General features: G+C 38.7%; 3 protein-coding genes and 5 long non-coding RNA genes across 9 annotated transcripts; 3 read left to right on the forward strand and 5 right to left on the reverse strand.

The window, feature by feature from the left end:
* Nucleotides 1–20: 20 nt before the first annotated feature.
* LOC124350094 (E3 ubiquitin-protein ligase Topors-like) lies at nt 21–1,334 on the forward strand. Of its 2 annotated transcripts, XR_006920388.1 has the most exons (5): nt 21–258; nt 320–456; nt 532–735; nt 799–991; nt 1,082–1,334. XR_006920388.1 is itself a non-coding variant. In XM_046801106.1 (4 exons), exons 1-4 carry the CDS (start codon nt 246–248, stop codon nt 931–933), a joined length of 489 nt encoding a protein of 162 aa, XP_046657062.1. In that variant the 5' UTR covers nt 21–245; the 3' UTR covers nt 934–1,049. The 2 variants fall into 2 exon arrangements, 1 of the variants encoding a protein (XP_046657062.1); XM_046801106.1 differs by lacking the exon at nt 1,082–1,334 and having other exon boundaries at nt 799–1,049.
* A 1,953-nt stretch (nt 1,335–3,287) lies between these two features.
* LOC124350354 lies at nt 3,288–5,282 on the forward strand. The gene is made up of 7 exons (XR_006920826.1): nt 3,288–3,384; nt 3,456–3,598; nt 3,666–3,850; nt 3,915–3,994; nt 4,080–4,212; nt 4,271–4,395; nt 5,185–5,282. It is a non-coding gene; the product is annotated as an uncharacterized LOC124350354 (long non-coding RNA).
* A 1,804-nt stretch (nt 5,283–7,086) lies between these two features.
* Nucleotides 7,087–7,751, reverse strand: LOC124350305. The gene is made up of 2 exons (XR_006920706.1): nt 7,430–7,751; nt 7,087–7,285 (listed from the first exon to the last, which is right to left on the reverse strand). It is a non-coding gene; the product is annotated as an uncharacterized LOC124350305 (long non-coding RNA).
* Nucleotides 7,752–8,088: 337 nt separating this feature from the next.
* Nucleotides 8,089–8,741, reverse strand: LOC124350499. The gene is made up of 3 exons (XR_006921031.1): nt 8,620–8,741; nt 8,375–8,500; nt 8,089–8,288 (listed from the first exon to the last, which is right to left on the reverse strand). It is a non-coding gene; the product is annotated as an uncharacterized LOC124350499 (long non-coding RNA).
* A 1,168-nt stretch (nt 8,742–9,909) lies between these two features.
* LOC124350448 lies at nt 9,910–12,674 on the reverse strand. The gene is made up of 5 exons (XR_006920972.1): nt 11,790–12,674; nt 11,485–11,715; nt 10,341–10,424; nt 10,036–10,285; nt 9,910–9,959 (listed from the first exon to the last, which is right to left on the reverse strand). It is a non-coding gene; the product is annotated as an uncharacterized LOC124350448 (long non-coding RNA).
* Nucleotides 12,675–13,514: 840 nt separating this feature from the next.
* Nucleotides 13,515–15,825, forward strand: LOC124349829 (sulfotransferase 1E1-like). The gene is made up of 8 exons (XM_046800717.1): nt 13,515–13,768; nt 13,868–13,967; nt 14,056–14,115; nt 14,263–14,395; nt 15,040–15,166; nt 15,263–15,357; nt 15,417–15,624; nt 15,699–15,825. Exons 1-8 carry the CDS (start codon nt 13,540–13,542, stop codon nt 15,821–15,823), a joined length of 1,077 nt encoding a protein of 358 aa, XP_046656673.1. The 5' UTR covers nt 13,515–13,539; the 3' UTR covers nt 15,824–15,825.
* An 859-nt stretch (nt 15,826–16,684) lies between these two features.
* Nucleotides 16,685–19,820, reverse strand: LOC124350416. The gene is made up of 6 exons (XR_006920924.1): nt 19,775–19,820; nt 19,260–19,530; nt 17,480–17,681; nt 17,124–17,414; nt 16,923–17,049; nt 16,685–16,842 (listed from the first exon to the last, which is right to left on the reverse strand). It is a non-coding gene; the product is annotated as an uncharacterized LOC124350416 (long non-coding RNA).
* Nucleotides 19,821–19,822: 2 nt separating this feature from the next.
* LOC124348541 (cohesin subunit SA-1-like) lies at nt 19,823–23,127 on the reverse strand (the record flags this gene model as incomplete). Its single annotated transcript, XM_046798772.1, is given in 12 exon segments — nt 19,823–19,924; nt 19,991–20,169; nt 20,705–20,738; nt 20,804–20,986; nt 21,066–21,284; nt 21,342–21,644; nt 21,706–22,154; nt 22,218–22,295; nt 22,298–22,418; nt 22,498–22,671; nt 22,750–22,961; nt 23,022–23,127. Coding segments are annotated over 12 exon segments (2,160 nt in total), but the record flags the coding sequence as incomplete, so codon positions are not given.
* Between the last annotated feature and the right edge of the window lie 2,375 nt (nt 23,128–25,502).

Raw genomic sequence — 25,502 nt, forward strand, 5'->3', positions numbered from 1 at the left:
AGCGTAATCTTAATCAAAATATCAAATGTAAATTGTAAAACTTTCTAATAACAACAAAAAAGCAATTGAAAATCAAATTAAAAAAAAATATTAAACCAAGATCACATAAATAGTAGACCTAACTCCTAATTCAAAACTTACTGTGTTTGGCATCGTCGAGTATCGAGTCTGAGTGGAAAAAATTAAATCCTCTCAAAACTGTTTGCTGTTTGCAATTTGTTTCCAAGCTCTTAAAACGATCCATCATGAGTTTCATGAGTAAATCATAAATGTGCTTAATTTTAATTCAAGTAGTAAAATTTATTATTACATTTTTTAGGGAATTCTGTTGATGAGACATGGACAGGGCCATCAGATTCACCGTGTGCAATATGTCTGGGGAAGGTTGAAAACAAGTGCTTTGCCAATAATTGTCTTCATGAGTTCTGCTACAGTTGTTTGTTTAGATGGTCCAAGGTATTAATCAAAAATTTAGAAAGAGACTAACTAGATCATCAATAGCCCTAATATTTTCTTAAAATTTTGCTTCAGGAAAAAACTAAATGCCCGCTATGTATGCAACCATTCAGCTCAATTATTCACAACATCAGATCTAGCAATGACTATGATGAACAAATAATCCAGTCAACCGATGATATTGTGCCAGCTGATCCTTTTTTACAGCAGCTTTCACAGTTTCATTTGTCTACCCAGGCAAACCTTCAAACCCAAGAATCTACACTCCAAACACATTCAGTAATTTAAAAAATTTACTTTTTGTCAGCACCTTCTTTTCTCATGACAAATAATTTTATATAGGACTCGTGTCATTCTGATCGCATGAGTGAGCTTCATCAAGCTCTATTGGAAACGATCATTGAACAGCAATATGTCAATAGCATGTCTGATTTTGTTACTAATCTGTTGGAGGAATATGAAATGATGGGATTTTGAGAGTGTAGAAGTAATGAGAAGAGGAAGGTTTCTTTTACGCTTTCCGACGACGAATATTGTAAATGATTCCCTGTTCAATTACCTTGTAATGTCAAGCGAAACATGGTCTACTACGTGTAACCAAATTTTTTTTATTTCGACCAAGTAGATGTCTGAAGATCTTCCCATATCTGGCCCAAGACTTGCGAGGCACAAGCGACCTTTACTGCTTTCTTTTTTCTGTTATTAGGGATTTTTCTCGAATCTTTATAGGTGCACTGTGGAAATTTGTTATGGGAAACTTCCTTTGTCATGTATTCCAGTCGTTATCATCTTCGTTGAATTTTCACTAGCTCCTCCTTCTGCAGGTTACCTTAATTTACAATATTCGTCCACGGTTTACCAAATGCGTTCTACAGAAAGACCGCGTGAATGTCTGAACATTACCTTTCTCAGCCTTTCCGTAGAATCGATTCGTTTGATTAGTTCAAATCTTCCAACTATTCCGCAAATTTTCTTTTTTTTGGGTTTTTTTTTTCGAGATACGATTAAGTTACAACCTAGGGCAAGTAAAAGTCATGTGCACCACGTTTAACATTAATTCTATCTCGAAAGGAATAGAATGTTTTTATTGTCAGTTTTTTTTTTCTCTTTATGTGATGAATCTAGCTTTTACGCCATCACCATTAGAAAGTAAAAAAAAAAATAAGCAGTAATCTTTATTGTACCATTTGCTGATAGTATTGAGGTCATGAAGTAGTTTTCAGTGAAAATCGTTTGTGCAGCAATCCTAGATTTTCTAGAATATTGTCTGTGTTATTTTTGAGAACAGAAATAATGTGTATGGTAATCTTTGTCACTTTGAATTGCGCTTTTGAAAGACCTTTTTTTTATCGAAAGAGCGAAAACAATTCAATTCTATCCCGAAAATTGGTCCCAATTGTTATAAAGCGTTTTAAGCCCTAGTGTGTAATAGGTCATCGGTGTATTTAGCGTCGATATAATGACAGGGAAAGACTTTCTACAGTAATCTGTTCATCGACGGTAGTGAATCACTAAAAACTCCTTTTTTTTAAATTGTCCTATCGCGTAGTCGCCAGCTGATATTGGGATGGATTTACTATTCACCGTGGATTCGTTTATTTCTCTCTGGTTTCGCAATTTTTTTTTCAATATCTGTTTAGAAAACCCGGGGATTTTCATTCGGTGCGATTTGTAGAACTTCGCAAGCACACAAACAACATCGATAGTCTTTTCTCACTTTTCGTGAAGAATGATAGTGGCCGTTTATGATATGCCAGAAGAATAAAAAGGGACAAATTGCACAGCGGGTGCCGTTTGTCACGTGAGAGGTGATCGTTGGTTTGTTGGTTGGTTGCTGTCGTTGTTTTCTTGTTTGCTTGATCCCCCAAAAATCTCCTCCCCACCAGACATTTCGTGTTGATTGCCGTTGAAGATAACCGCGACGGATGGTATACTACCACACTGTTGCTCGATGGAAGCAGTAGCATTTGGGGGAAACACATGCTATCCCGCACGGAGGATTCGGCAGATGTCGCCTAGACGTGCACGTCCGAGTCTCAGCAAGAAGCACATAAACTCCCCTTCCTTTCTGGACTCGTCCGCGCCGTGAGTGAATTGAAATGTTGCGCAGTGAGAAAGAACGGCGTGAGCAGAGTCGGAGAAAGTTTTCCGCTGTAGTTGGGCGATCGGAGTCCTCTCCTGCCAAGAAGTGAATCGGCAGTCTCATCGTAACCAAAACTCACGCTTCCGCTTAGTACTTTTAATTCTTTTATTTGATAAACGTCTTTTTCTTTTCTTAGCGGCTGTGGTTTTATTTCAGTGCACCTCTGCAGCCTTTCTGTGCAGCAGCATCTGGCTGGGTCAATCTGTTTCAGTCAGCCTCTATGAAGTATCCAGCACAACAAGCTGCACTAGCAGTTCCGGTCCTTTCCTTTCCGGTCCTTTTTGGATTCCGCAACCGCACTACTATTAGTACTACACCACATTGCAGAAAATGAAAGAAACATCCACCACAGCCATAATCCGTCAATTACATCAAAGCCCAGGTGTCTTTAATTTGTGATTTGTAAATTTGTGATGATTTCCTTAATAGTGATATAACATTATCGTGATTTCATGAAATAAAATTGAATGCCTCATGGGAAATCTCGATTTAGGCCAAATCCAACCTTTTGCTAGAAACAGCAGTACTTTTCGACCCCAAATTTCACGAGGAATTAAAAAATTTAGTCACTAGTCAAATTTAATGAAATAGTTGAGGATCTATCGCCTACTTCCGGTACAGTTTCGGTACAAAATTTAGAGTGATTGTCCTTTGTGACACAAGATGGCTAGAAGTCTTGTTATGTTTATCATGGCTCATGGCGAACAAATGTCGAAAGTTATATTTGCTTTAACTTTCTTTGTTTTAAACGAATTGTTTTAAACCAATTCAACCCCAAATTACATGTAAGTAAATATCTAAGAACTGTTGTTACCGACATAATTTATCTTAATCCCATTTCTGTACTTCCATCAAGATCTCCCATTAATGGATCGTTGGCTTTCCACATCAAGTTGTTGTAGGCCTAGTCCTACTGATTTTCTATGTATCACAACTTCAGCTACCAAACTCTTGCATAAGTATGTCCCAAAAGTTGTTGATATGTGCTGAACACAATGGGTAAACATAACATTACAATTTTACTCTTTGTTTTTTTTTCCTCTCTTCATTTGTGCTTATGAAGCAGGAATCAAGTAACAAAATGCTGGTACAACAATTTCATAATCATTCTTGGGAGCCAGAAGTGTTCTTAAGTCTCATTTGAGCAGCTCCTTGAGTGTTTGCTGCAGCAAGTAATGAAATTCTGTGATTTCCTTATTCCTGCAGTTTCTGCTAAAGAAGCACACAACACACTTCCAATTGCAAATAGAGGTATAGGTGTGCTGCTTTATACTAGTTCTTGCTCAATCGTAGTTGAAGACATTTGTGTCTATAGTTATTTTCAGCAAAGAAGTGACACATTAAGTGACACAATAAGTGACCATGGGTGACCAACATCTATCTTCATGTGTGAAAGTAATGAAATCAATGATCATGCTATATTTTCATGAACTTATAATCTTATAATAGTGATTTAAATAGTGTTTGTTTTCTTATTTAGATTTTGCCTGACAGATCAAATGAGAGGCATCTGTTTATCTGTCCAAGAAAAAAAAAGGCAATGGCGACACGTATTCTCAAGGTACCTGTCATCTGATCTACTGCGAATGTCATTTGGTCATTTGGAACTCAATGTCTCCTTTACCAACCTACAGTGCTGATGTTTAACAGCTTTGTTGTATCAAATTTTAGTGTGCAGCGCAAGGGACGAAGAAGAGCTGAAACGTTGTCGTGGAAAACGGCAGCCACCTACGCATAACATCGTGGATTGTCGCGTTTGTTAGTTAACCCGTTGGCTGCAACCCTTTGTTTCCAATGTAAGTTTCTTGAATTTTCTACTAATTTACATTAAACTCTGTGTCTGTGTAATAGTTACAAAATAAGGCCCTTCTTGCGCGCAAACAGTGTTCCTTAGACGTTTCTTTTTTCTAACGCTAGATGGCTTTTCGATAATTTTCAGCTGTTAAAATAGTTACAGTTTGCACATCTCTTTAAACATTTATTGGCACTTCGGCAGTTATTGTTTGGAAATTTTTTAGTGGTAACTGACTTTAACTATTCCACCAACAAAGCTCACTTGTTAGATTTTTAATAATGTGTTTTTTTTTCTACTTCCGGTTTTCTCATTTCAGTCAGTAGTTCAGTAAATATTCATTTGAAACACAAAAGCGCCACATATTTGTAATCTTCGTCAAATTTGTGGTAAAGTTCATGTTTTTTTTTGTACGTACGCGTACTTCCGGTTTCAAGAATTTTCCTGGTACAGTTCAGGAAAATTCTCGATTTTGGCCAAATTTTGGATTTCGTTTCAATCACATCTATCGACCCCAATTTTCATGGAGATCACGAATATGTGGTTTAATTTGACGACAGCTCAATAGTTAAGACGCTATCGCTTACTTCCGGTATACTTCCGGAAAATTTTCTTAAAACTAGCAAGTGAGCTTTGTTCTGTGTGCAGTTGTCAATATTTAAAGCTAGATTTTAAGCAGTTAAAAGTGCACCTTTAAAGTTTTGAGCCAAAAAAACTAGATCAATGTACCTATATGTATTATGTAACTTTTATTGGCATGTCACTTAAAAAGAATTGTTTTCTCTTTATCCAGGTAATGCAGCGGAGACGTCTAGAAGATGGACACCAAAACATCATCGGTATCTCCAAAATGTCAGCGCCGATCATCATTTGTTGTTGGTAAAATTTTTGTTTGTTTGTGATAGTTAACCCGTTGGCTGCCACGCCTTTGTTTTCCCCTGTGTTAGCTCCTTAGCACGGGCCACGCTGTTCGGTCTCGTGGTTTACATGCCGCGGGGTCTGACAGTCGCACCAGCCCAAGATTCGCCGCAAGGCGCCTGTTAGGCAGTGCACCATAGGGACTTCCCCCTTGTCGATACGGTGATGGATTCTAGAGGCGTGCATTCCATCTTCTCCTGTCACCGTGTCAGCCCGGACTTGTCAGCAATGGCAAGTCCCATCTTGGTCATGGATCCTTCAGACATGGCGCGTAGAGTAGTAGAAGAACAACCTTCGGGTTGTATGGCGTGGCAGCCAACGGGTTAACTTAAGTGTATGTATGTATGTATGTATTTATGTATGTATAATTTGTGTTATTGTAAAATGTGGTGGAATTGTGGGTGGAGGTGGGATAATAAAGCAATTCCTTTTCATGTTTTTGTCCAAATTGTGTCTGAGTATTTTCAAACAAAGTTATGTTTAGCAGATGAAACATTATATTTCTTACACTTTGAAGTGTTAAATTCATGCATAAATGATCAGTCACTTGGCTATTACTCATAAAACCATTAATAAATCTTTTTCCTCTTTAATAAATCTCCTTTCTTTCAAAAATTCCTGTGAAAGAGCCAAACAACGTCTGCCATGAACTCCTTTGTTACGCAAACCTAAATGTCAAGTAAACTGTTAACTTTAAAATTTTTTAGTGAACACTTAAAAGTACGTCGATTTCAAAACCTACCCTGAAAAAGAATTTCGCCCAACACCAGGATGTCCGTATGAGAGCGACTAGAGCAGTATTTACCTTCAACGTATGAATTTGACAAGATCCAACCAAAATACGAACATCTGTCTCAATGTCAAAATCTTAAAAATTAAGGGAAGTCTTACATGATGTTTACCCGCATTAAAATATTTATTTTCTCATTAAACATTAACAATTCAATCACAATGACTAGTAACTATTAAAAAATAGCCAACAAATCTTAACACAAATAACACAGTTCAAATTCAGCTATTTAGAAGTATTCTTGTTGTCCTCTGGAGAAGCGTAGGTTGTGGTGTAATATTCAGGTGACTTATTAGTGTAGTAACTCGGGGCAGAGGAATACCTTGAAACTTCGGTGTATCGGTCGGAGCAGCTTAAGTAGTGGTGTAATACTCGGGAGCCTTGCTAGTTTAGTATGATCCATAGTTTAGTAGCAGCTTGGAGCAGAGAGATACTAGGGATCCTCAAGTATAGTAAACTATTGCAGCGTACGTGGTTGAGTAATATGCGGCTCCCTCGGTGTAGTACTTAAGTGCCACAGCGTGTAGAGGTGTCTTAGCTTGATTTAGCGTAGGTTGTGGTGTAGCAAACTGGAGCATCAGTGTGGTATTTCTGGTCAACTTAGTACGAAGGAGCAGCTTCTGTGTAGTAAGTCGGGACTGCGTAATACTTGGCCGCCTCAGTTGTGGTTGTGGAGATCGGGGCAGAGTAGTACTTTGGGGCATCGGTGTAGTATTCTACCGTTTTTGATGGAGTAATAAGCTGAAGCCTCGGTGTAGTAGCTGGAAACAGAGTAGTACTTAGCCATCGTTGTAGTAGGATGGGGAGGTATACGTAATCGTGTAGTACTCCAGTGCCTTGGGGGTGTAGTAACCCGGGGCAGAAAAACACTTCGGTGTAGTAGCTCGGGGCAGAGTAACACTTCGGTGTAGTAGCTCGGGGCAGAGGAACACTTCGGTGTAGTAGCTCGGGGCAGAGTAACACTTCGGTGTAGTAGCTCGTGGCAGCTTAAGTTGTGGTATAATACTCCAGTGCCTTAGTGGTGTAGTACTTGGGTGCCTCGGTGCAGTAACTGGTCTTTGCGTAAGTTGTTGTCGTGTAGTAAGGCGGCGGCGTTGTGGTTTAGTATCCGCCATACCAAGGAGACATCGGTACACCAGTGGTCGACCCAGCCATCAACGATACAACACCCAACAGCAGCACGACACTATAGTTAAAACAATCAATACATTTAAACATTATTATTCAATAATAAGTAATAACTGGAACATGAACAAACAGAAAACAGTAAGATTGATACAAAACTCAATGAAAATGGGAAAAAAACAAAAAACAAAAACAGAATATCTACCCATAATTGCGATTTGGTTACACGATGAGAGATGCAGTTGGTGACGGATGGTGCACAGCAGATGTTAGAGTGCCGGAGATCCTCACTCGACTGATTACCTTTTCTCTCCCGTTATACGACAGAGTACTTCTTTTACGCAGCGTAACACTTCGGAGCGTCGGTGTAGTAGCTTGGAGCACAAAGGTTGTAGTGGAGTACTTAGGCGCTTCGGTGTTGTTGTAATTAGGGGCCTTGGTGTTGTAGGCAGGGGCAGCATACGTAGTCGAGTAGCATTCCGGTGCCTTAGTGGTGTAGTACTTTGGGAGGCTCGGTGTAGTACTCCGGCTCTTTGATGATGTAGCTCGGGGCAGAGTTATACTTCGGGGTTTCGGTGTAGTAGCTCGGGGCATCACAAGTTGTGGTGTAATACTCTGGAGCCTTAGTGGTGTAGTGACCGGTTGTTGCGTATGTTATTGTTTTGTAGTAAGGCGACGGCACTGCGGTTTGGTAGCCGCCATAACAAGGAGACATCGACACACCAGTGGTCGACCCAGCCGTCAACGATACAACACCCAACAGCAGCACGACGCTATAGTTAAAACAATTAATAAATTTAAACATTGATATTAAATAATAACTGGAATGTTAACAAATAGAAAAAAGTAGGATTAATGCTTAACTCAATATAAAAAAACAGATTATTTAAGCATCATTGCGAACTGGTTGTATGATAAAAAATCCAGTTGGCGACAGATAGTGCGCTGCAAATGTTACCGTATCGGAGATGCTCATTCGAATCATTCCTATCGCCCTTCCTCTCACGTTTAAAATGATTTTTCCTTCTTCTGATTCACCTTTCAACTCGAGCCTTGCATTGTAACTGCTTGGAAATTATGCAACACTTGTAAACTAGTTGATTTACTAACTATTAACAAAAAACTAATACTAAATTAACAAAATATTTACCCATGATTTCGAATTGCTTACACGATGAGGAATGCAGTTGGTGACATCACCCAGGAGACATCGATACACCAATGGCCGACCCAGCCATCGATAAGAAACCCAACAGCAGCACAATGCCATAGTTTACTTAACAATAAATAAAATTGAAACATTAACATTCAATAACAACTGGCATATTAACCGATATTAACCAATAATTTAAAGTAGTATTAATACAAAACTCCACATAAAAACAGAATATTTACCCATGATTCCGAATTGGTTATACGATGATAGCAGTTGTTGACAAATACTTCGCTGCAGATGTTGCCGTGTCGGAGATACTCACTCGACTGATTTCTATCGCCTTTTCTTTCTCCTTTTATACGATTTTTTTCTCACCCTCACCTCTCAAGCCTTGCGGCTATTCTACCTTCTTTATAATGATGCAAAACGTCCCGTTCTCACCCAACCTCTATACCACTGGATGACACGTTTTAAGTAATGATCTCCGTGACCTTCGATTGAAGGAAATGAACTGAAAACTGGCCTTTCCTTCTGCAAGTTGACGTTGCTGGGGATGGGTCTACAAAAACCAACATCAAAATGAAATCCTAATGACTAAGCCTTGCAGCTATTGTACCTGCTTGATAAAGATGCAACTGCACCACATAACCGCATAACACCACTGCATAACACTTTTTACGTAATGATCTCCATGACCTTCAATTGTACATGGAAACTGGCCTTTCCTTCTTTAGGTTGACGTTGCTGGGGATGGGTCTACAAAAACCAATATCAAAATGAATACCAAATGGTTATGGCTTAAAACTTTCTTTATACCAATTGACATTTGAGTCAATTCGTTTTTTCGGTGAAATAAATCTTCCATTTCGAACCGTTTCAAGGAGAGTCGCAATCAATGCAATGCAACGTTGATTGAACCTCAGTCAAAACGGATCTCAGCTGGGATTTTAATGGAAAAACACTGGGATAGCGTGAATCTTATCAAGTCAACCCGTGGCCCGTGGGGCATCGTAGACTATTGCAAGGCTTATCGTGCGCTAGGAAGAGCAGTTTGTTCCATGGCTATTTTTGACGCAAAGACACCTGTTCACTTAATTGAAACCAAAGTATTTTTAATCATTTTCTACTACACAAATTTATGGTTAAGTTGCAAACCGTCAATTTAAGTGGGAGGTAGGATGCGCTGAAATGTCGAACGAGACATGCCTCAAAATGTTTGCTCTAAATTGTTACACGATCCGTCGAGTACTATTCGGTAGTCGACGCCAGATCCAAAGTGTATCAGCATGCAGGCAATGGGATAGTCTGACGAGTAGGGGAGACCGGGGCTGTGTGGGACATGGGGCTACATGGGACATCGCAGTTTTGAGCATGTTCCCGTAATTTTTTTTAAATAATTTTTTTACCCAACATGGGGCATGGTAAATACTCAAATATAGTAAAAAAATTATTTAAAAAAAATTACGGGAACATGCTCAAAACTGCGATGTCCCATGTAGCCCCATGTCCCACACAGCCCCGGTCTCCCCTACAGTGGATTGTGAGACCAAAACCAGTCTCAACCGGCGTCAGATTGAAGCTATACCCGTTACCAATCAATAGCAAGAAGAAAAAGTTAGACATTTAGGCAACGTTGAGTTAAAGTGCTCAAATACCATAATATAGTTTCAATGACAAGAGAGGTCCTCCGTGTCAACTGTTGAAAGTCGGCAGTAGGTTGAACTACTCTAAAGGCAGCCGTGTTAGGTTGAATGTGGATTTCGTTCTCGAACAAAGACCTCCTCAAAGCCGATGATGTCGCTGATTCGGTAGAGAGCTTTACGCATCCAGTTGCTCATTGGTTAGAAAACGAATGTCAAATCCATCTTCCGCCATGAAAATGCCAGTCTGTATGATTAAGTTGACCTTCATTTCAAAATTTATTAGTTTTTTAACGAAAAAGTGTAAAACAAGTGCTTACTACTGTAGTATCGTTGACTCGCCTTTCTTCTTCAGTTTTTTACAGCATCCAAAGTCGAAATGAAGTTCCAATCCAAGTCGCATCCTGTACGCCATTTATTCAAATTAAACAAGCTTTAGGTTGGGAACATGCAATTAGAGGATTCAGTAAAATCGCGACAAATATTTACCTACAGCCAGTTTAACCGCTTGCGGCCGGTAGGCCTCCCACGTTCGTGTAGTGAGACGTGGGCGTACGATATAAAGCCCACTTAGCTTTATTGGCAAAATCGAAAATAGCTTTTAAAACTCTGTCTTCCAATATTGAACTATACAACTGATCTAATTCGTTTGGAGCCGTAATGAGAACACCCCTTCAAGAAAGTACTAGACATACACTAGAAGGAGTAAGAGAAAATATCCTTGTCACAGTTCATTGGGTTCGGGTTTTAGAATGGACAAAATTCAAGATAGAAACAAAAAATTAACGAAACCATCGATTGTTCTTTTTTTTCTTCTCCCGCTCACTTGTCAGATAATTAGCAATGCAGCGCTGTAGTGGGCACTTTATGCTATCACGGAACGCGGTTAAATGATTTTTTTAAAATCAACAATAATATGAAATTATTCTAGTATACTAGATCCACACCAACACTTCTTCGCAAATATCAGAATTATAACCGCTCTGTAACTTAGCTAAAACACGCACAATGAATTATACAACTTTTAATTGTTAAAGAAATGGTAGCTGTTTGCGACATGTATAGGGCCTACTAAGAACAAAGATCTAAAATAGCGAAATATTTCCTCGCGGTCTTGAACTTGAAAAATAACAAATACCGCGCTAATCCAACCACGAATCACAATGTGTTCAACCGGATCAGCATCGTATTGTTTAACTACGGATTGAGCAAAATCTATTAAAACTACAGCTAGGTAATTGCACTTTAGAATCTTTCCGGTAAAGTGAATCAGCAACTAGTCTTGTCTAGTACTTAAGTTTCAAGTTCAATCATGTCGAGTACGACAGCAGAAGCAAAGATTCGTGTTCCCCGACAGACTTGTGTGAACAACTGGAACGACAGATGATTTTAAGTATACTATGTCCGCCATGAAGAGAGCTAATGGATTTCGATGGAAGATTCATCTGTGCAGCTGTGACTCACCTTGGTGACAAATCCAATCCCGTACCGGTCAAAATCACACTGGTCGTCGGAATCATCCTGACGACTGTCTCCACCTACTTTTCAACTTTGTCCTTCATGAACATGGTAGGTAACTGCGAAATACTGCTGCAAGCGAATAGTCAACTGGTTTGATCGTCCGTAGTAGTAAGTATCATATTTGCACTTCCAGCACCTTTAATCTCACAATCCTAGTGGGTGTTGGCAAGAGCTCTGCAGAATTTAGTTAAAGCGACTTACTAAGTTGAAATTATTTTCACTAAAATAGAAAAAGGATTCGTCGATACCAATATGATCTCGTTTGATACTGTCAACATCAATCTTTGTCACTTCCCCGGCACTTCCTTAGGACAAGCAACGATAGCGGCAGCTGGAAACCAAATTTAATAACACACTCACTAAAAATGGGGTCAAAGGTGTCGATGATATCATCCATCGCACTCCACTCAGATATTTTACTGAAACCGGAGTTGAAATGTCATCGGCAGAGTAGAACATTGAATGTTTCAGTTCACTTTACTTGTACTTCACAACTGGATTCTTCGTAGACAGGGGTGTCTCACTGCATTACTAAGGCTTATACCTGTTGCTGTGGCAACAGAGAACTACAGAAGCAAATTTTCTGACATCCACCAATCCTTTCTTAGTATAGACTGACACCCTGACACTAATGCAGGTGTGCCAAACACTCCATGCTTTGCTTTCAGCATAGAGATTAGGAATTAACTCATGGTACTACGATTGTGAAAGCGAGAAACAACAGAAAACTTCGCACGAACGAACAAAATTACAACCAAACAATAAAATTGATAAAACATTTATAAAGCACTATGCTAATTTTGCAACGTCACCGCCGGGGCAGACGAACTTTCGTAAAAGTGGGAATGAAGCAGTGCTGCAAATAATAGCAAATTGTAAATAGCTTGACGGCACCTAATAAAATCTAATGTTAAAAATTGTATCAAATGGCTAGCCAAGCGCCTCATATCGCTAAGACAGGTTAAACAAAAATGTGAAAGGATGTAACAGCAAGCTAATAAGCTAATCTTTTGTAAGGTATTTTTTTCGTGATTGGTTTTTCAACTATTCAAGTTAAAAGAATTTTTACTCCGTCTATTTTAGACTACAAAATATTAAAAAGGTATTAATGTTAGGGAATGAGGGAGAAAATTAAAGTACACTGTTAATAATACCTCACGTTTTTCGAGACATACAGTCCTCGGAAACCGGGCAACTAGAAACGTATATTATAATCTACGATAACCGAGACGTGTTTTCCGTCTCGCAAATCGTGAGTAGTAATCGTCCATTCTTAAATAAAAGATTAGACTTCGATAGGAATTGAACTCGGGTCTCCGGCATCACAGTCGGATGCTGATCCGCTGTGCCATTTCTATATAACGTAAATAATAGTACCTTTTCGATACATTTTAGGCTGTTTTTTTAACTAGACAAAAGCAAGGGAAAAAGTAGGAAACAAAAATTGAGAATGTACATTTTTGGTCGAGACGTGCTATTGAAAATCGAAGGTTATAACTACCGAAACGGAGTTCCTACCGATTTTAGAGACCCAGTAACATTTTTCGTTAATATCGTGTACCCAAATACGAGACCATTTCTTAACAGTGTAGACCAACCAAGGCCAACCCTCCCCTATGCTGCTGTTGTGCTGATGGCTCTCTGGGCTTAGTTCTTCCCCAAAATCTCGTTTGAAATGTCCCTAATTTGTGATCCCTTCCGGCGAGTAATCAGGTGAATAACAAGATGACCCGATTATGACAAGGGATGGAAAGTGGGTCAAAGATCGCTGCACTCTATCTGGTTTTTACTTTCGGCCAACCTAGGAGGGCTTCGTGGTTTGTGTTTTGATTAATCGAATGTTTTTTTTTCTTCTTCTTTTTATGCGTATGGCCTACATGAGTGTATAGATACTCAGAAGAATGGCTAGCAGCAGATTCGGGAGAGAGAGAGGGGAGATATAATTCATAATTCTATTGTTTTCGTCGTTTGGACTTCAGTACCTCATCGATCGGCAATATGTCGGGTGCTGATAACCAACGTCTTCCTCTCAAAGAGAAATTCGAATTGATGCCCGAGACGTTGGGCTCCCAATTTCGCAATGATTTCCCGCCTTACATCGACGGACTGGTCAAATCCTTCCCTAATCAATACGTCACCACTCCGGAATTTGCCAAAAAAGCCGAAGATGTTTACAATCTCAATCCCAGGCCGGACGACGTCTACATTTCAACTTTCCCAAAGTGCGGTAAGGGCCGGACTTGCATCTCGTTTTCAACTTGTTTCTTTTTGAATTCTTTTTTTTTACCCGAGACAAAAATATTCGAATTTCCCATCAAAATCTTAGGGACTACGTGGGTGCAGGAATTAGTGTGGATGGTCGTCAACGACTGTGATTTCGAGAAAGGCAAGAAGGAGCAGCTGAGCATCCGCTCACCATTTCTGGAGTGAGTCATACGTCTGCAATTGCTTAAAACAGTTCCAGTTCAATTCACAATATAATCAAGACCCTTTTCCACTCTCCTATTTGCTAAGGATGAACTACATGTTACCAATCAAACTGGCGGAGACATTCGAAATGGAAGAGATTTGCAGGTGAGTTCCCAGTGGTGACACAAGAGCGGGAAAAATCTAAATTTGAATTGAAATGAAGAAAAAAAAAAAAAAAAAAAAAAAAAAAAAAAAACGTGATTGGAATTGCTGCTACTGGAACTTGATGAACTGGCTCTACCCTTTTACCAGGAAAGCCATCAGCTTAGTATTGGGCGACCGCCTTCGCGATCTGAAACAAATCGATCAAATGGCCGGCCCGAGAATTATCAAAAGTCACTTGCCACTCTATCTGTTGAACCCACAAGTCCTCAGCACCAGCAAGGTATCACTCCCAGATAGACAAGTTCGGGATGCTGAGTTGCACAACCGCAAAATTAGGATCGTGCGCCAACGAGTTTTTGTAACGTTGTGGGGATAGTAGAAAGCGGGTTTTTTATTATTTAAGCATAGAATTACTTATCTAATCTTAGAAATGTTCAGGATTATCGTTGTTTAGAACATTCTGCTTTTTATAGAGTAATTTAAAATGTATAATTCAGCTTAGTTTACCCATTAAAATTAAAGAAAGTCCAAGCCTGGGATGCTGTTTAGTCTTTTCTTGTGTGTTTGAGCTTGTCACTTGTCAGCAGATCTGTCAAAAAACACAAGAAAAGACTAAACAGCATCCCAGGCTTGGACTTTCTTTAATTTTAATGGGTAAACTAAGCTGAATTATACATTTTAAATTACTCTATAAAAAGCAGAATGTTCTAAACAACGATAATCCTGAACATTTCTAAGATTAGATAAGTAATTCTATGCTTAAATAATAAAAAACCCGCTTTCTACTATCCCCACAACGTTACAAAAACTCGTTGGCGCACGATCCTAATTTTGCGGTTGTGCAACTCAGCATCCCGAACTTGTCTATCCCAAACTTAACCGCAATTAAGCTTTCATTAACAATTGCTCTTACTTTCACATTAGGTCGTTTACGTGGCTCGCAACCCCAAAGACGTCATCGTCTCTTATTATCACTTCCATCAGCTGCTGCAATTCCATCAGTACGTTAGCAACCTGGACACTTTCGCCGAGAATTTCATGACGGATAGAGGTACGATTAACTGTCGCCAACTCCAAAACCAAAATCTTCATTTTGATTTATTTCGGCTTGTGGAATTCGATCGCTCTAATCTTATGGAAAGGATAGTTTACAGCGCTCCGTTCTTCCCTCACTTGCTGGACGCCTGGAACAAACGGCACCATCCCAACTTGCACTTTGTCTTTTACGAGGATCTCAAACGGGTAAATTAAAAAATAATTTTGCGTTGACCGTTAACGTGGAAATCTTTATCTCCGATTAGAATCTCCGAGGGGAAATCGTCAAGATCAGTCAGTTCCTCGGCAAGAAGCTGAGCGACGATCAATTGACAAAGCTGACGGAGCATCTGCGCTTCGACAATTTCGCCAAAAACAAAATGGTCAACTATGAAAAGCAAGAGGTTGCTGGATTGGAAACAATCGGCAAAGAGATTGGATTGATGAATATCAGTGGCCATTTCATCCGCAAAGGCAAAAACAATTATTCGGTTCATTCATTCATAGACAACGTTCATCAAATAATAACGTCTCGTATAAAATCTCAGGTAAAACCGGAGACTGGAAGAATCATTTCTCTCCGGAATTGAACGAACGGATCGACGAGTGGATGTGGAAGAATTTGGAAGGCACCGATCTGAGGTTCATCACGGAGCTGGAGCAACAAGATTAAAATATAGTGGGAAAAATCCTTATGCTGATAGGAGAGAGTGGGGCTAGTTGTTATACGGGTATTTTCAGACGGGATTAAATTATAGGGCCATTAAAATTAGGGATAATAAACAATCAAAATTTAAATGACGTTCTACGTAGTACATAATACGGGGTATCACATGATTCGGATCGGTCATATTAAAAAAAAAAACACGCACTATTCAGCCCGATGGCCGAATCGTTCAATTTTGTTTATGTTTTGGACCATTCGGTCAAGAAATTATTAAATATCAAATTTTTACTAATACGTAACAAAGAGCTATAGTCTGAACGATACTTATAAATGACTTTATCCAAGTGCGAATTTTTAAAATATTCTTTAGTTAATGCCTTAAGAGAGGATTATGGATTAAACTATTCCACATCCGGTTTTCCTTTTCTTCAACTTATCTACGAGACCAACGCTCTACCACTGAGCTATAAAGGTTGTATTAATTGGCAAACACGTTGAAGAAAATTGAACTATCTTTAAATGACTAAAAGCAGCTAGGTTAGGTTAAATGCGGATTTCGTTCTCGATCGAGGACTTCTCAAAGCGGATAAAAATAAGCAACGATAATCAAAATAGCGCTGATTCGGTAGGAAGCTTTACGCATCCACTTGTTCATTGGTTAGAAAATGAATGTCAAATCCTGTTCTGCTCGCAATAAATTCCCTTTCTTTAGGCAAGTGGTCTGTCGGTCAGCTGTCATTTAGTCCGATTATTTCAGATCGATAACATTCGTTTTACATCTTACAAAGCAGGATGGCGCAATGACCATGAATTGCACTGTCACTGTTAACTCTTTGTAAAAGGTGCCCTTAATGAAGGTGAAATTAACAATCGAGACAGAGAAACTCTGCGCCAATTTCATCGCGTGTATGAGGCTTGACATTGGCAAAAATTCAAAGAAAAAAGCAAAGGGGATTTCCTGACCTTATGAATGCCGGAGTGTTTCGAGAAGATTTTGTCGTTTGTAACTGTTATTTCATAACAGACTAGCGGAATGGTGAATCCCCATGTAAATCAAAACTTCTTTATTAGTTTGTTAACGAATAAGTGTAAAACATGTGCTTACCGCTGCAGTATCGTTGACCCGCGTATCGGAACGACAGTCACTTTATTGATACCAAGCTGGGAAAAACTGCCATCTCCTTCAGTTGTTAAAGCATCCGAAGCCGAGAAGTTCCAATCCGTGTCATATCCTGTACGCCATTAATTCAAATTTAAAAAAGCGTTTGCCATTAGAGGATTCAATAAAATTGCGACAAATATTTACCTACAGCCAGTTTCACTGTTTACGGCCGGTAAACTGCCCACGTTCATGTGATATAGGATGACGTTGTTTAGTGAGACGCGGGCGCCAACGAAATAAAGCCCACTTTGCATATCGTCGTATGTTTCAAGTTCAACCATGTCGAGTACGACAGTTAAAGCACAGATTCGTGTTCTATGACACACTTGTGTGTATAACTGACATGACAGTCATGTTTCTTGACATGAGCATTATTAGGTGACTTGTCGCAATGTCGTCCACAACGTTTCTTGGATTTCGCTCAAGCTGTGGATCCTGTATGCAATGGAAGATTTTAGAAATCAATCATAACCATGCATAAAATAAGTCAAATACGTTACCGGGATTACAGTATAGGTTTGGTATCGTGCGTTTCATTTCAGATTGCTCTGGTGAATGTGTTGGCGAGTGCTGGAAGGAAAGGAAAGTACTTTGCTTGATTGAAGTTTGTTTTTTGTTTCAGCTTGCGGTGTTGCTGGGAGAACCACAACCACCTTGCACTCTTCCGGAATGAAGTTGAACTACTGGAAGGCAAACAGAATTCTAGAGACAGCTCTAGTTCCAAAGTTAAAATCAGAAAAACGAAAAAAAAAAGGTTAGAAGATCAATTTGGAATTGGTCTCCATAAACGGATTCGTTATTAGCTTTTTTCTCTACTTCCAAACCAGTTTTAAGAAAAAAATACCTCATCCAAAATTGTAAAAAGGAAAAATTATCTGTTTCTTCTAAAAACGTTATAGGCCTATTCGACTATTAGTAAAGTTTAAACATATTTGGTGTGTATATTTATAATATGACCACACATGTCAAAAAGTAGTCTGAAATTAGTTTTTTTGTCTGGTTCATATTAGTTACTGAGCTAAACATTCGCAATCTGAATGTTATCATTAGAACCCACTCTGAGGACACATCTGTTCAAACACTTCTGTAACTCCCAAGGTTACAATGTACTACAATCATGACAAAGTAAATTGCAGATGGTACTATCCAATAACTAAGTTTACGCAGTCTAGCGTTTCCGTCGATTGTTTTCACAAGTGACTTAATCTATTATATTACAGTGCTAACGAAATACCTGATGGTCGAATGTGCGCCAGGATGCAACCAATCACAACGACGCTATCAAAATGAAGCGATGATAATTATCATCATACAGGCAACTTGACCATCAACCTTTAAAAGTTGAAAAATTTACATTAGAAATATCATTTCCCTGGCAAGTGCCGGTTCGCGAATACCTGCAAAAACTCCGCGCCGTACAGTTGTGTTTCTAATCTCCGCACAATGGGTCCCAATTTATTGCAACTCTGTGTCTTCCTTTTCTGGACTCTCCTTTGAATTTTGCCAAGCTCAAGGTAATTATAACGTTTAACTATTAAATATTCGTTCATGCCCTTGCATTCATAATACATAATTTAACACATTAAGGTGCTTCATTATCGATTGTAGTCTGGTACCTGTTTATAAACGCATAATTAATATAAAAAATGAAATATTTTTCTGCCTTGAAGATTACAGGACGTGCGGGGAAACTTCAAGAACGGACTTGGAAAATCGGGAATTGAAGTTGTTGCATTATTCACAACGACTTCTTTCTCGAAAATTGAAAAATCAAGAACCTTAGTTAGCAAAGATGAAGCTCGCATCAACCTGCAAGGTATGTTCTATCAATACAGGAAGCAATGGGCAAATTTGCAAATCCAGTGGAACGGACGAACGGTAAACAGACTTCTCCGACCACGTTTGGCACCGTTTTCCTCCAAGCCGAAAAAACAATCCCCATTCGCTTAGTTCGAGATGCATTTATTGTAAGTATGCAGCAATGTGCAGCAAGTTTGGTTTGAAGTTGCCCCCAAAGCGGGAGTACCTCAAGACCCATAGACGCATTCCACTTTGAAGAAATCTAGTAAACACCCATCCTCATTATCTTTAAATGCCTGGAATTAATTTCGAGCGCGCTTAAATAACCTTTTTCCCAAGAAGTATCGAAATCCTTACTTTAAGCTTTGGTTTTGATTTAGCTGATTTGATCCCTTTCACGTGTGTTACAAAACGCATCAAGTGACAAAACGAATGAATACATGCAAAAGAAAAAAACTTGATGAATTTGGTGCAACTCACTTTAATTTAAGGGTCAAATCCGTCTGCGTTGGGGCAGGTGCTGCCCATTCATGTGCATCGCATGTGATCGATAGGAATTTCTTCGTAGGAAGAAAAAATTCTTGTCTTTTGGGGTCAGTGTCGGAGCGGCTCTAATTGGCCGTTCCTCGGCAACTACAATTGCGGATATCTGTTCCGGATACTGTTGTGACTTGTCTGGATCTTAACAGATACGTATCTTGACTGTGTTGACATCAAAATAATTACTATCTGTGTTCGTCCATTGCATTACCTGTTATTTGAAAAATAGGAAATCATTAAAAATTGTAAAGCAATCATCGTCATAGCAAGTACCACTTGCTTGACTTAAAGAGGACCTAATGCAACATCTCTAGCATAAACTTGCTGTTCAAGTTGGAAAAATTAAGGAGACTTTTAACCCTTTAACTAGACAGTCTTTGAGAACCCATCTTTTTTATGCTGGCTGATAATGCATTTGATAGGATTTATAGCGGAGGAGCTGCAATGTCACTTACATTACTTGTTGCTCACTCTAATGATCCTAGAGATACAAAAAAATAAGACTACAAATTCCATGTCCCAAGATTGTGATGTGACGAGAATAAGGCAATTTTTTTCAAACCCAATACCAGCGTAAACACCGCATCTTTGTTGGGCTCTTCGTCCTGTAAAAACACATAAATTAGTATGTAAAACGTGAAAAAAAAAATGCAAACTAAATTAATTCTTACGCCAGCCATCAGTGTTACATAATTTTCATAATCTTGTTCGCATTTCTTAACGAGACGATCAATTAAAGTGTTCCTTGTTAAATCACATCGAGAAGATATGGCGTAATCTTCATCACAAGAAAATTCCAACGCTTTAGCGCAGCCTTCCAGCACTTCTGTTGTGGTGTGTCTTTCTACTACAGTCGCGGCTGAAAGTTTCTATACGTGTAGCTCAAAAATACGCCTTTTTACTGTGTATTGGCGGATGGTGTTAGCCTATGGTAGAGGTTGAGCTACCTTATTTGCTCGTTTCTTTATTTTTTACCGCCCTTCTTTACTTAACTCTTCCTCTTAACATCGATTAGTAATTTACCCACGATATCCCAAACGTTACTTATTCCTATTGCCTAATGCTAAAATGAAACTAATCGATGCAGAAATTGCCACAGTTACAAACTGATCAATCCTCTGCCATTTTAACGTTTCATTTTAGAGCTATTGCTACTTTATTGGGTATCGACTCAATTGTCTGATTATCGGCCATGGTTACCCATAGTTAAAAAAGCCGCGCCAACAAATCATTGTCGGAGGTGTAAGGGGGTAGGGGGTAAAACTTGAGAAAATCGAGCAAATAAGGTAACTCAACCTCTACCATAGGCTGACACCATCCGCCAATACACAGTAAAAAGGCGTATTTTTGAGCTACACGTATAGAAACTTTCAGCCGCGACTGTATATTCTGGATCAAGCGCAATAACGAATCTAGACTCTGTAATTTGAGAAGTAAAGTATCTCAGCCTTTTGTAAACAATATCATAAATTAAACGAACTCACCTTCTCTTGACGTGAGGTAGTATAGATTTCCATATTAAAGTATTGAGGGATTGACAAGAGGTTTGCAACTTGTTCGGGATCAGTCATATATTTCCCGAGTAACAGAGGAAGAGTTGGTATGAAATGTTCAGTAAGTCGTACACGGTGACCTTGGGTTTGTTTGGTTTCTTTGACGGTAGGAATCTGTAATAATAATAATTTGTATGAAAATCTCATGTTGTATGTTTACATGATAAGCACATTAAAATAATTAATCGGTTACCTTTCTCATAGACCCTCGACCTGCAGGTGGTTCTCCAGTCGCAACTTGTTTAATGCAGCATGTCATCAACTCGATCAAAGCTGTTTCCTGCTGATCGTCCAAAGGCTCTTCGTCTGGCCCAGGTTCTTCAATTAACAAATCCGTCATGCACTCCCAGTCTTTCATAATTTCATTTGAGTCGATTAAGGAGTCGACCAAATATGCTCCGTGTTCATGCAACTATTAAGTATTTGTGTTTAATAATTTATTTGAATTGTTACTTGATTGTAATTTCACCTCAGATTCAATGAAAAATTGAACCAAATCACGAATGAGAGGTGTGTTAGGTAGTCTCTTTTTGCCCCGGAGAGTACGTAGAGCTGGATGACTGGTAGCATTAAGTGTGAATAGTCGCTCTTTAAGGAATTCGCCGGCAGCTTGTGCAAGAGCTCGATGAGAAGAGAACACCAACTCGTAAACTGACTCACAATCCTTGTCTGATAACATTTCTTGGTGATACTTTTGCATAGTGATAACCAAACGAACAGCTTGGACTGAAACATCATAGTCTTTGTCTAGCGTCATCGAAACGACACGATCCTATATATAATATTTAAAGTATTGTTGGTTGACTAAGCAAAAATTATGTAACTTTATTCACCTTAAATTTGCTGGTAAAAAGTTCCAGTTTTTCTTTAAGCTCTTGTGAAGCATACAGCGGTTGGAGAGCTTGAAGACATTTTAAACGAACATCGGCAACTTTGTCGTGCAAATTCCACCCAATATACTTCAGGTTAGAATCATCAAGAAAATTTTGGGGAAACCGTTTCATCCAAATGCCTATTTCCGTCATACAAATGGCTCGAATATCGGGAACGATATCTCGGTAACGATGGACAAACACCGACTTGAATAAGTAAGTCAACATGTTTTTAATGTCATGCATGTTTTCTTCAAGTTCTTCGTGTTTGGCAAGCAATCCTACAAGGCGATCACTGGCTCGTTTATCCTGTGTTTTCCGACGCTCAACTTCATACTGACGAGATGTGTTGTCAAGATGAACCGACACAGTCAGAGCCACATCAACCAGGGCAGTCATTAATTTCATAACTAAAACAAATACCTTTAAAATTTGTGAAGAAGAAAAATAAAGAATAAGGAAAATCATTTTACCAGCTAAGGTGGCAGTATGACGAAACGCTCGGACTTGTGAATCAGAAAGACCAGTAAGAAGGGAAATTACGTTATCAGGTATTGTTCATAAATTATGGAATATTGGCACTGCTTCACGAGTGTGTGTACGAAGTCGCAGAAGTTGCTTCGAAATTTTCTCCATTGTGGTCCAGACATGACCAACGGATATTCTCCACTATCCTAAAGTACAGGTTTATTATTTATACTACACAGTTAAATCTCCATTTGCGACCCAAATAATTAGTCAAAACTATTATACCTCATCAAACTTTTTTGTCATTTCGCGGGTAACTACGGCATGATCCATGCTACTTGGTATTTTAGATGGTATTTTCCCGTTGCATCCTGAAGCACTAATGAAGAACTGCATTATAGCGTTCAACCCTGAGTCACGGTCAGCCTTGTACTGCTCAATCCATTCATCTACAATGTGCTGCAATCGGCAATAAAATGTTTGAAGTTTGAATTTTAGGAAACATTTTTACAGTTGAGGAATTGAGTACTTCAATACCTGTAAGGAGCTTTTGCCATTCCTGATAATACTAAATAAATCGCTTTCATCTTCAACATTAGCAACATGTTCCGTCTCTGAATGTTTTTTTGACCGTCCTCTACGTCGAAGAGAAGGACGTGTGGATGTGGGGGTACCTTCTGGGCTAGATACTAATTTCTGAGAATTTGCAGCAACTGCAGGGGCCTTCTTCCCAGCAGGAGTAACTGAAACTATAAATAGCATTAAAAAATTATGTTAAAATACAACACAAGTCAAATGAGATTTATAACTTTGACCATGAGCACTTCGAGGTGTCTGTCCATGCCCAACAGAAAGAGTTGGGACTGTGGTTTTTTCCGCCTGATTTGAACTGAGAGAACATTCAAATTCTGCTGCACAGGAACACTATTTTATCATGTTCCATTTTGGAAGGAGTATCGAAATCATAATGTGGGTGTACATTTTTCACTGAATGAATTATTGCATTTCAATTAAGTTAGAATTTCACTTAACAATGTTTAGAAAGATTTCAAACCTTTGCTGATCCATTGGAGTTTGCTGCTCATCTAAATAAGAAGTGGATGGTGGTTCAGAATCTTCGAGAGGATTGTCCATCTTTACTTTTTTCCCTTTTCTACGTTGCATTTCTAGTTCTTTAGGCTGAGAACTTACTCTATAACATTATAATGAATCATTAAATTTTAAAAATTTATGGATAATGTTAAAGTATGTAATGTACTATTATTTGGTCACAATAACACACAATTAGCCTAGTGCATTCATAGGTAATTTAAGAAATAAGGTTATGAATGGTTAACTGATACAGGTGACTTACTTTGTTCTGTTATTTATAATATTTTCCTTGGAAAATAACCGTCGATCATGAAATAACACAGCAACAAACAAACAAAGGAGAAATTTCTTCATTATATGTACACCGGCGAGCCAAAAGGGACGTTTGCAGATGAAGGATTGTTCCAGTTAGCTGAAAAGTACCATCTGGAATCACTGATCATATCATGTGAATATGCTCTGAAGCTGAAGGAAACTGAAGCACCGCCAGTGCTTCCACTTTTTGAGAAGGGGGTTCCCTAGAACGTTGCCAGTCTAGGGACACAAATCCTTAAAAAAAAAAAAAAAGTCCCCAGAAAAATCCCTAAATACATTTTTTTCAATATCCCTAAATATTACCCTAGAATTTTCAGTAAATGTTCAGTTATTTTTTATCCGTATTCATTTTGACCGCGATTAGCCACTTGGTGGCTCTCATAACCATAGCCTTCTTCAGTTACGGCCACAGAGGCTCTGCAAAATGCGGGTTTTTTTCACATTTTTTAAAACAAAATCTGAATTTGTTTTTTTCTAAGTCCTTGCCAAAGAAAACAAATTCAGATTTTGTTTTAAAAAATGTGGAAAAACTCGCATTTTTTACAGAATCTAGGCATTCCATCTATTTTGTTTTAAAAATATAGAAAAAACAAGGGAAAATGATTAAAAATGTATAATCACCTACACAGATTTGAACCTAACACTTCCATTATGACAATCATCCGCTATACCCACTAGGCTACCAATCGCTTACACACCGTGAATCTTGGTGGAAAGATGAAGAAGATTTTGCGGAAAACAGGAATTTAAAATCATACTTTCGTAAAATGGCAACGCATGTGGCTATGGTATAACCGCCACAGGCATCTGAGGGTCGGTGGGTGGCTCGAACAAAATTGACACCCAGGGTGAATCACAGCTCTGTGGCCGTAACTGAAGAAGGCTATGCTCATAACATGTCTTAAAAACAAAACAAAAAATAGCGGGAATAGCAATTTGGCACCAGTGGTGCCATATCTATCACTCACTAACCATAAAACCCTTAACGACTAATCAAATAAGGCGAAAAATTTTTTAAATCCCTAGTATTTTTTAAATCACCCTAGACAAACCCTAGACCCTAGATTTCAAAATTTTCCCCCTAGATTGAAAAAAAAGGTCCAGAATCCCCCTAAAAAGGGAAATATCCCTAGAAGTGGAAGCACTGTGCACCGCAGATGGCAAATCATGGAATCATGGACATCTTAAATGCGGGCTTTTCTTAAATGCGGGCTTATATGGCGGAATTATGTAATATTTCGTTTCCTTTATTTATTATTCATTTGCTTAGTTTTATTATTTTAGACAATTTTAATTCTCCCCGTTTAGGCCGGAAACAGTCACGGAAATATCTTATGATTGGATGTCCACTTTTAGATGCACTTTGCGGTTGAATAAACTCCATATTGGAATTCCAACATGTAATAATGGAATATCAAAAGGAAGAATTGTTTTTCGCTTACATCACTGATTCACTGGGGATTTCGATGAAAATCAAGGGTACAATCGAAATAAATTAGAAACCAAATTTTTGCGTTTTGTACAAGGGTAAGAAAAAAAAGTTCTGGCAACGTCGAGTTTTCCCATCCTGGCGCATCAAAGAACTGCACGAAACATTTCTTCGGTTTTAATTTTCAAATTTCAGTGTGTGGTTGACCTTCGGATGGTAGAGTCTAGCTCGCATTTGCTGAATCTGTTTCTGAGATTTTAAAAAATTCAACTCTTAATATTTGGTGAGTCGTCCGAATAATATTTATTATAGTTTATCAAAAAATTGAATTATAATCAACAACGTAGTTTTCTATATTTTTGCCAGTTTTGGGAACCACGTCAACATGACATCCAATTTGTTTGGTACCCCGAAGATGATTGTGCCGTACGAGTGGATCTTTGAATATGTAGAA

This window comes from Daphnia pulicaria, chromosome 7 (genome assembly GCF_021234035.1).
Source record: "Daphnia pulicaria isolate SC F1-1A chromosome 7, SC_F0-13Bv2, whole genome shotgun sequence".
Taxonomy (NCBI): Eukaryota; Metazoa; Arthropoda; class Branchiopoda; order Diplostraca; family Daphniidae; genus Daphnia; species Daphnia pulicaria.

Coding starts and splice junctions, on each gene's coding strand:
- LOC124350094 (XM_046801106.1), top strand. Junction 457..531: donor GTTTGTTTAGATGGTCCAAG/GTATTAATCAAA, acceptor ATTTTGCTTCAG/GAAAAAACTAAATGCCCGCT. Junction 736..798: donor CTACACTCCAAACACATTCA/GTAATTTAAAAA, acceptor AATTTTATATAG/GACTCGTGTCATTCTGATCG.
- LOC124349829 (XM_046800717.1), top strand. CDS start 13,540: ATGTCGGGTGCTGATAACCAACGTCTTCCTCTCAAAGAGAAATTCGAA. Junction 13,968..14,055: donor ATCCGCTCACCATTTCTGGA/GTGAGTCATACG, acceptor CTATTTGCTAAG/GATGAACTACATGTTACCAA. Junction 15,625..15,698: donor TGGCCATTTCATCCGCAAAG/GCAAAAACAATT, acceptor ATAAAATCTCAG/GTAAAACCGGAGACTGGAAG.